This window comes from Aplidium turbinatum, chromosome 9 (assembly GCF_918807975.1).
Source record: "Aplidium turbinatum chromosome 9, kaAplTurb1.1, whole genome shotgun sequence".
Taxonomy (NCBI): domain Eukaryota; kingdom Metazoa; phylum Chordata; class Ascidiacea; order Aplousobranchia; family Polyclinidae; genus Aplidium; species Aplidium turbinatum.
In genome coordinates, this window is record NC_137480.1 from 3,515,802 (window position 1) to 3,526,352 (window position 10,551).

The 10,551-nt window shown below is 37.2% G+C and overlaps 1 protein-coding gene across 1 annotated transcript; it reads left to right on the forward strand.

The window, feature by feature from the left end:
* Nucleotides 1-4,383: 4,383 nt before the first annotated feature.
* On the forward strand, nt 4,384-9,987 carry LOC145777033 (U6 snRNA-associated Sm-like protein LSm7). The gene is made up of 4 exons (XM_082588301.1): nt 4,384-4,487; nt 6,780-6,864; nt 7,375-7,446; nt 8,397-9,987. Exons 1-4 carry the CDS (start codon nt 4,482-4,484, stop codon nt 8,531-8,533), a joined length of 300 nt encoding a protein of 99 aa, XP_082444427.1. The 5' UTR covers nt 4,384-4,481; the 3' UTR covers nt 8,534-9,987.
* Nucleotides 9,988-10,551: the final 564 nt, after the last annotated feature.

The following is a 10,551-nucleotide window of genomic DNA, read 5'->3' on the forward strand; positions in this document are numbered from 1 at the left end:
CGGGCAGACAAGGTCACGTTTTACGAGTTCTTATGTAAGCTTTGATTCACCTTTACCCTGGTTTGCTGCAATGTGAACGCATATGACCTGCAAAACCCTGCTGGTGCTGCACTCAAAGTGCCCTAGCGTGGCGTACTACCATCTCATTCTGCCAAATTGGAGGACTTCACCAATGTTTCTTATTTTAAGCCTGGATAAAAGAGTCTCAAACTGCATTATAAGCGTTTCGTCGAATAATAAACCACTTCTTTTGTCAGTAACATGTATTTTGTGTGGAGGAAATTAGTTTTCAGAATGAGAAAATAGCTACTTGGTAATGAGGAAATAGAAAATAAAATTATGGAAACTCTGAATGTGGATTTAGAAGTGAAAACTTGACTCAGTGGTCTGGTTGGAAAATGTTTACATTGTGATAAATGCCATGCTGTTGCTAGAAGAAGTTGCCCCTTTTCTAAGAGTGCATAATGAGAGTGCATAATGAGAGTGGTGTGCCAAAATATTGGTAGTAGGCTGGAGATTATTGATTATATAAAGTGGAGTAGTGGTACAGTAGATATTATTCTAATGTGTGATTGTGGCTTTTAAAAGACAACCAGACTATGAAGCATATCCTCACCAACTGCCCCCTTAGCCCTTCCTGTGATGACAGTGACTTCAATAAAATTATGAAGTGGCTATTTTTACCCATTTGTTGCCATTGTTACAATCAGGTGTTACCAGAGTTAAATTAAAGTTAGGAAGGGTTAAGGTAAGGGCTAGAGTTAGAAATAAGGTTAGGGTTTTGATCTTTGCCCAGGACTAAAAAAAATTTCAAAAATATATACAAGTTTTTGTTTTCAACAGCTTTAAACTTTTCCCAAATTAGGGCAGAATTCGGTGCTGGTTTAGGATCGGCCGCCTTGGTTAGTGACGTCACGAAAATCTGTGATGTCATGCAAAAAAACGCAACTACTTTTAGGAAGGGTGCAAAAACGCGGAATAGAAGTAAAAGCGGAATACCTATTGATTTTTAAATATTTGTAGGCATTATTATTGATCTAGCGCTAACTTAAACTGTTACTATTTTGTACCAATTCTCAGCAATTCATTTTTACAATAAAAATACTTGCTTTATTAACGTAACAACTTTCACGTTTATATGTTATCTACAAAACGAGCAATCGTGGTTCAGTATAAGCCGCCCACAGTTTGCTGTGATCGATGAATACTGCCTCCACCAAATATGCTGTAGCTTTCTCATTTCTGCTCGGATTCTAACAATTTTCCTATCGTTGGATGGCATTATGCTTCATCTACTCGAATGGATTAATTGCCAATCTAAAGTAGGCATTACATTTATGTAGCGTTAACTTAAACTTTACTATTTTGTACCAATTCTCAGCAATTCAATTTTTACAATAAAAATACCAAACCAACACAAATTAAAAGAATATGTCTTGCTTTATTCATATGTTAACTTTCACATTTATATCTAATCCACAAAACGAGCAATCGTTGTTCAAACGTAACCCCTCGACGAAGCTTTTTACCAAAACAATGCAAACAATGGGGGTCTGGGGGTAGTACACACGGGGTAGTCAACGGTAGTACACAGAAAGCTCAAACTTGATAAAAATGGCAGTTAATTGGTTCAAATTTATTCTGCTTGGGTTGAAATTAGACTTGTTTGAGCCTTTAAATAGGGGTGGGGTATATCAAAATGTCATATGATGCGTCAGAACGGGGGGAGGGGGTTAGCTGAAACTGTCAGATAAGGGGAGAGAGGGTCCAAAATCAAGAGCGAATCCGCAGAAGTAAGTTACTGTTCCGATCAATGAACCAACAAAAGATATGAAACACTTCAGAACATAAACAATAAGTTAGTCCTCCCGACCTCGAATACCTTTTGAACCTTCTCTGCGATTCGCAATGACAATTTACAGTTTAATGCGATGGCTGTGCTTGGCAAATATATCAATGACTGCATAATGCTCGAGTACAATATCCTTATTTAAATACATCTGAGCTAGACCATCCAAACGTGGCTCGGTCATGGTCGTGCGGTAATAATTTTTCAGGTACTTTAGTGAACTGAAACATGGCTCATTGGAGGCAGTTGTAACTGGAAGCGTAGCAAAGATTCGAAGTAATAATTTATGGATAATCGGATAAGTGCCGAGTTGTTCAGCCGCTTGATACGCATCCACAAGAGTCGCAGGTCGTTTATCCACAGAAACTGCAAGCCAATTCGCTCTCCATCTTCGCAATTCAATAGTAGCTGCAAAGCAATTGCTTGGTTCAACATCCAGCATTCCATGGTAGAAGTCGAAAATCTCGTCGATTGTGCAGTCCTCATCTTCATGAATCAATGAAGGCAGAAATGTGCTGACTTTAAAAGCTGAGCAGTGCTCATTGAATCTATCGTGAATTTGTGCCATGCAATTGTCAAGAAAAGGAAGAAAAACTGTTGATAATTTACATTGCAAAAAGTATAGCCTACCCCGCCCCCCGTGCTAGGATGAATCATCCAAGCAATTATTGCGCTACAACTTTTTTTTTTGCAAAATTTGTATTTTATTTTATTTTTTTACCTGATCATTAGGGGGAGGCCATTGCCCTTTATCCTCCCCCCTAAATACGCTACTGCCTTGGACAATGGACATGCAACCAATTGATTCGGGTAGATGCAGTATCGTGCTTTCCAACGTCAGTAAAATTGTCAAAAAAGCTTCATCGAGCGGCTACGTTTGAACAACGATTTCTCGTTTTGTAGATAACATATAAACGTGAAAGTTGTTAGGTTAATAAAGCAAGACATACTCTTTTAATTTGTGTTGGTTTGGTATTTTTATTGTAAAAATTGAATTGCTGAGAATTGGTACAATATAGTAAAGTTTAAGTTAGCGCTACATAAATATAATGCCTACTTTAGATTGGCAATTAATCCATTCGAGTAGATGAAGCATAATGCCATCCAACGATAGTAAAATTGTTAGAATCCGAGCAGAAATGAGAAAGCTACAGCATATTTGGTGGAGGCACTATTCACCGATCGCATCAAACTGTGGGCGGCTTGTAATGAACACTCGAAACTGATCGCTTTGTGTTTGCATTGTTTTGGTAAAAAGCTTCGTCGAGCGGTTACGTTTGAACAACGATTGCTCGTTTTGTGGATTAGATATAAATGTGAAAGTTAACATATGAATAAAGCAAGACATACTCTTTTAATTTGTGTTGGTTTGGTATTTTTATTGTAAAAAATGAATTGCTGAAAATTGGTACAAAATAGTAAAGTTTAAGTTAGCGCTACATAAATGTAATGCCTACTTTAGATTGGCAATTAATCCATTCGAGTAGATGAAGCATAATGCCATCCAACGATAGGAAAATTGTTAGAATCTGAGCAGAAATGAGAAAGCTACAGCATATTTGGTGGAGGCAGTATTCATCGATCACAGCAAACTGTGGGCGGCTTATACTGAACCACGATCGAATCGCCTTGAAAAATGCATTGGAAAAAAGCTTCGTCGAGCGGTTACGTTTAAACAACGATTTCTCGTTTTGTAGGTAACATATAAACGTGAAAGTTGTTAGGTTAATAAAGCAAGACATACTCTTTTAATTTGTGTTGGTTTGGTATTTTTATTGTAAAAAATGAATTGCTGAGAATTGGTACAAAATAGTAAAGTTTAAGTTAGCGCTACATAAATGTAATGCCTACTTTAGATTGGCAATTAATCCATTCGAGTAGATGAAGCATAATACCATCCAACGATAGTAAAATTGTTAGAATCCGAGCAGAAATGAGAAAGCTACAGCATATTTGGTGGAGGCAGTATTCATCGATCACAGCAAACTGTGGGCGGCTTATACTGAACCACGATTGCTCGTTTTGTAGATAACATATATATAAACGTGAAAGTTGTTACGTTAATAAAGCAAGTATTTTTATTGTAAAAATTCAATTGCTGAGAATTGGTACAAAATAGTAACAGTTTAAGTTAGCGCTAGATCAATAATAATGCCTACAAATATTTAAAAATCAATAGGCATTCCGCTTTTACTTCTATTCCGCGTTTTTGCACCCTTCCTACAAGTAGTTGCGTTTTTTTGCATGACGTCACAGATTTTCGTGACGTCACTAACCAAGGCGGCCGATCCTAAACCAGCACCCAGAATTCTTTATCTGGCAACGCTATTTAGGCTATATTTACACAGTCAAAAAATTATCAACAATGCTCTTATCTGGCTCGTTACTGGTGTGAAAAGCAATGAATGAATAGCCGTAATTTCCCAAAACCTCTTGCCGAAGTGCTGCCTCTGGTGTGTTTGGTTTGTAATATTTCAATAGTCTAGTTAATATTAATTTTTTGTAAGTAACAGTTACTATTATTCCATTCTTTTAGCTAAAAGCACAGGACTTTGTGTAATTTAATTGACATTATCGAGTACGGTAACTGGTTGACACAACTGTCTTACTACATACCCTTGATTGAAGTCAAATGGCAGTAAGTTCTTTTTTATGTGCTAATTATATATTTTGTTTATTTTTATTTATAACAGATTTTATTATGCTGCACACAGCAAGTCCTTGCATTATGTTCCTGTTGCACATAAGGTTTGCTATCTTGAAGAATAGATTTATATTGGTCGACTTGTGTTGGCTTAGTAAAAAGTTGAAGTTTAATTACCTTGTTATATTTACTACGTATTGCATTGCAATTTTGTTTCACAAAAAAATGTCCGTAATAGTTTAAAGGTTTAAACCATAGACTCCTTAAGTAAAGGACTAGAACCTCCCATGCTCGGAGTTTGTAAGTGGAGGTTGTAAGGAGTTTGTAAGATAGTGTTTCTAGCTTCTCTAGAAGTCATTTCAGCCCAGGACTCAAGTTAATCCTTCAGACTCAAGTTACAAAATCCGAGCATGGGAGGTTCCAGTCCTTTACTTAACGAGTCTATGGTTTAAACACAAAACAAGCACACCAGGTAGTGTAACTAATTATATATAGATTAACATCAAGAGCCTGCTTATTATGTTTAAAGTAGTCAGATTTTTAAATTGAAAAACATTACTAGACTATTGCCGATGTTACATTATTACACCACTGTAGAAAACCATCCAACTTCAGATTCAGAGGCAACAAAATAGTTACAGCCAGAAAACAATATTGAAATAGGATGCAACCTATTTTGTCCCCTGAAAAGATCGAGAACAAAATACAACAGAGCCGAAGTCGCTGATCGGAATTGCTGCGAATATGACATCATAATGAACATGACAATAAAATAACCGATACAAACTAAAGAACTAAAGACGTACTGAAACAATCGCTTTTTACAAATCTTTCCTCACAAACTTGTTGCTGGGTATAAATTGGGGCACCGCACGATATTGTCATTTCATCATTGAAAAGTTAAACATGAAGCAAAGTCAAACATCTATTTGCGCATTTTTAAAACCAGCTTCCAAAAGGCGTCGAGATGATAACGCTGAAGAAGCCACGTCCAGCACGAATGAACATAGAGATGACATTGATGAAGAAAGCAGTGCTTCAAGGATAGACAGTGGTGAAGTCTATGTCTCAGGCAATGCACCGGTAGTTGTAGAAGACAGCATGAGCCATGGATCTCTACATGCTCCATTTGACGTTAGCATACTGCCGGATACATCAGCTTCCGGCTCGGAAAGGTCATGCGTTGCAAAGGAAGCTTTTTTCCGAATTCCAGTGGATGCGTCTGATGGTACTTGTTACTGTAGCTGCTGTTTGTGGGCCTCGGAAAACATTTTGCGGCAAATCCGAAGGCGCCAGTTTAAAGATAACAGGTCATGAGTCACGCGCTTTTTAGGTCGCAAAGGAAAACATAAAGGTTTAGCAGTGCTTCCCAGATAGCAAACCAACTGTTTTTTACATTGATTCAACGTCTGCAGATGTTGAATCAATGTAAAAAACGGTTGGTTTGCTGTCTGGGTTGTTTAGTTTAGCAGCGCTCGTAAGATCGCAAGGCGCAAGAAAGCAAACATCAAATCTGTTAAAGCTTAATTGCTGCAGCGACGCTAAACGCAGTCTTTGTGAGAAAGACTAACCATTGCGAATATGTGAACATACACATTCAATGAAATCTATTTTGAAAATTCTCACCCATCCAGAATTTCTCTCTTCTAAGAAAAAATCGACGTCTATAAATGTGGTGTTAGTTACCACTATAAAAAATCTATATCTTTGCTTCTGCAGAAAATCCGCAGCAAACGCCTTTTTTTACATGTTTAGTATCGGCCAAAATTTGCCGATACCGATACTAAAAAAATGGCCGATATCACCGATGCCGATATACCCATATATCGGAACATCTCTACTTCCAACTAACATTTCTAGACAAGATTAAAAAGAAAAAGTCTCACTTATTTTGTGGTAGCCCATAAAAATTCGATGATTAATTCAAGGAGAAAATCTTAAAATGTTTCCGGCAACTCTGATCAGCGACTTTGGCTTCTATTTATTCACTTCAGTCTCTCAATCTTTTCAGGGGACAAAATAGGTTGCATCCATTGAAGTACATCAGCTCTTCTATTCAACCTGATTACATTATTAGGTGTTATAGGATTGGTAACTTCACTCACATGAGTACTTCAATGAGGTTATGATGAAAATAATTTTTAAGCACCATTGGTTATTGAACTGCTTCCAAACTGGCTTAGCCTACATACAATGATAAATATTACCTCAACCAGTGAGTGGTTTGTTGAAAAGCTTGTAGTCATTGTTAACACAAACCTATAGTGTTCGTTTGCATTTTTACAGGATAGAAAGAAAAAGGAAAGCATTTTAGATTTGTCAAAATATTTAGACAAACCAATTCGTGTCAAATTTCATGGCGGAAGAGAAGGTATTTCTTTCGTTCTTTATCAGGGGTGTTTGCATTTCTTACATATCAGAGATATTTTTGGTAGGTGCATTTGTGCCATCGTTTATGCTAGGGGTCAGGGGACCAATGCACCAATTGGGTATGTATAACCAAAGCATGCAAATCACAGTGATTTACAAAATGAAGAAACAGACAATGTACTAAACTATATTAATACTAGTACTATAATAATACTAATAAATAATGCTAAATACTATATTAATACTAATTATGATAAAGTAAAGTTTGAACATGAAGTTCAAGTTTGGATATGTCTGCTAGAAGGTGATCAAATGTTTTGTTTCTAACAAGTTACCAGAGAATAGTGAAACTTTATAGCTACAATAAACCGACCCCAACATTTAGCTTCTGAGTTTTGCACACTTATCTGCTGGAAATGTCAGGGTGCTTGAAGGAAATCAGACACTGATTCTTGTCTGAGTCTTTGATTTTTATAATGTACAACTAAATGTGTGGTAATGTTACTTGCAGCCAGTGGAGTTTTGAAAGGATTTGATCCTCTTTTGAATCTCGTGTTGGATAGCACAACTGAAACTTTAAGAGGTAGGTTGTATCTTTAAAGTTTTTAAAACGCTGAAACTTTTATTCTGACAATTACTGTAATATCATTAGTAGTTGGCAATTGTGGCCAACCAAAGTTGAATATTTTACTCTGGTTGCCTCCAACTTGCGCAAACTCCATATGAAAATGGTTCTCTCTTCTCTGGGAAAGCCCTTGGCCTTTTTTGTCACAACAGTTACAAACTTTCTCTTCTATATGTGATTTAGTATATGTGTGATTTATATGTGATTTAGTATATGTGATAATGATTTAGTATGTTAAGTATAATTTGGAAGCAATACTGACTGTCTATAGAAAGGTAATGTTTAATCTTAGTTGGAATTGCTGCAATTGCAAAGCACTCCACAAACCTGAAACATCGTGTACTGTCGACCATTCCTCTGGGTTGACTAATATTTACTTTCATTTGGAAGCCAGATTTGCTTTCAAGCTTAACCGGTGTTGCATTCATACCATACATACTCACTTCAGTTTATTTCAATTGTGGCAGGCACAGCAGACATTTTCAGCCCTCGTTAGGAAATCTAGATGAACAATAAAGTGATAGTTAAAAATTAAAGATTCAGTGAATCGTTTGCAGTTTTGGTATGGTAAAAGTTTATTTTTTAACTCATTTTTTACAACCATATTCTCACATAGATTTCCTGATAAAAGTCGAAGAAGTAAACTCTTTCAGTAATTTTCTTGGATTCATTGCGCTTGTGTTGCAATACGAAATATTGTTCTTCTGTGTTGTCGTTTGGTTTCACCTCGTAAAACTTTATTGAGCCTTTTAGTAACGTTTTCAACGTAGTCGAATGTTCCGAAGCATTTTTTGTTTCAGACATTTTTGTCAACTGTTATGTTGAATATTTTCGTATTGTGAAACCAATAAATTATAGTCAATTACAATTTTTGAACTATGTTTGCCTACTTTTATGTTACTTTGTAGACCCGGATGATCCTTTCAAGCTGAGCGAAGACACGCGAGCGTTGGGGCTCACAGTGTGCAGGGGAACGTCAGTTGTCCTTATATGCCCGCAAGATGGCATGGAGGAAATACCCAACCCTTTTGTTCAGAGCACATGACCTTTCCATGACTGCTTTCTTCACTGCCTTGGTTGTCATTTGATGAATTGTGACGTCAGGCTTCTTGCTGCTACCGAAATAACGTTTGGTGCGTTTGGTCAACAAACCGGATCGACACAATTTGTTGTTGTAATGAACTAAGAAATTGTTAATGCAATGCTGCATTGTGGGTAATAATTTTGAAAACTTGAGTAGACACCTGGCCATGTTAGCACATACGGACGTTGTTCTTGGTCCACCAAGATTTCACGGCTGTTGTCTCACCCGTTGCCTGGCTCACTTGGATCTGCTACTATTCGGTGAGTTCCTAACCCCTAACCCTAATCCTTAACCCCTAGCCCTAAAACGGCAATGATAATTAGGCTACGGTACCCGATAATTTAAAAGAAAAATTGAAAAAATTCCCCGTTAAGGGGTCGAACTCACCGAAACGGGCCATTCCGGGCTTACTTAGCATACTCGTGTTATTTCAGACGTAGGCTAAAACTGATTCAAAAACGTCCTGGACTACTTTCTATATTACGAAGAAAGAAGTAGTTTCGTTGTACCATTAACAGACGATTCATAACAATGTGATTAAGTTGAATAGCTTTATTCAAACGTGTAAATAACGAAACTAATGAAATAGCAAAGATCAAACATTATAAGCACAGCACTGAGTTTTCTCTTCATTTTGCATTCCAAAAGAAAAAAGTCTGGTTTTCATTCCGAAACATCAGGGTTTGCAGCGACTCCTCTATTTCTCTCTATCGTTGGCGTCGTCAGTTTGTAAGTTGAACCTTTGTTTGGAAGTGCAAGTGCGTCTGCAGAAAAAATGTAGCAATAAGTTCGAAAATTTGAAAGGCGAAGGGTCTTCAACAATCAACATACTCTGACAGACCTGAGCAATGAACTGCGTGAGCCTGTATGTGCACAGGACACTTTCATGGCTGCTCTTTTTATGCTATGTAATTTTCTTTATGTGATGTTGCTGTGTTGTTACTTTTTTTTTCGGATATAATAATTGATTACTTTTTTTCCTGTCCAAGACGCACTGCTGCACCAAAAGTGTTTGCGTTTTTTCTGTTGCTGCTAGGTTTCGTTATTGCTTGAATAATGTTAGGTCTGCTCAACCAATCACTTTGCTGAGGAATGTCTGTTTTGTGGCTTTTCAATGGCGATGTAAGTTACTCATTTTCTTCGTCGAAATGGTGATACGCATTCCCGATAAAAGATCAAGTGGAAAGACTGATGCGCAGACTATCACTTTACAGCGCCAGGTGACTTGTATAATCACATTCTGCTTGGCCAGGTAATCGCTCAGGCCACAATCTGAAATTCCTTAGATGCTACTCTAGGAAAATTATGGATTTTGCTGCCAGGTTAATTGTGTATGATACAAGGGTGTTTAAAGAAGTGTGCGCATTTTTGTAGTAAATTCCCGGTCATTTTGTATTAAACTTTTTCATACTTTGCTTGTATTGTATTCTCTCACGTTAGTTTATTGTACTCAATTATTGATGAGTTTAAATAGCACATCATTGCTATTGCAGGCTACTCAAATGAAATCTTTCAGAAGCGATTGTTCGCCAAACTCAGCTAAAAGAAACGTTTTTCTTTCGAAAACAGAAAGGCAAGCGTATATGATTAAGCCTAATCAGATGACTAAGTTTCAACTTGAACTATTCAGTTCAAGAAAAAAGTCCACTCCAACTTTCGCTTCATTAAAAAAACCTATCAAATACCGGTATAGCTGGTGTTGTAAAAGTACTAGCCTTTTTATTCTTTTAATACAAGATATACGGTAAGATCCACCTAACTCACACTTGAAGAGAATGGGGATAAACTGTCGAGTTAAGTAATCTCGTAAAAATGGTTTCGAATCAGTCGGTCTGAATATGTATAAAACCACGAAGCGTTTCGCGGCGACCATGGCAAAAGTTTTGGCAGAGTCTACTACAGTCAGTGCTGTGTTAAACCCTTTGTGGGCCCCGGGGCCAGAATAATTTTGGGCCCTCTATCGTCAAGCAGACCTATAG

Coding starts and splice junctions, on each gene's coding strand:
- LOC145777033 (XM_082588301.1), top strand. Junction 6,865..7,374: donor ATTTCATGGCGGAAGAGAAG/GTATTTCTTTCG, acceptor TGTTACTTGCAG/CCAGTGGAGTTTTGAAAGGA. Junction 7,447..8,396: donor CACAACTGAAACTTTAAGAG/GTAGGTTGTATC, acceptor GTTACTTTGTAG/ACCCGGATGATCCTTTCAAG.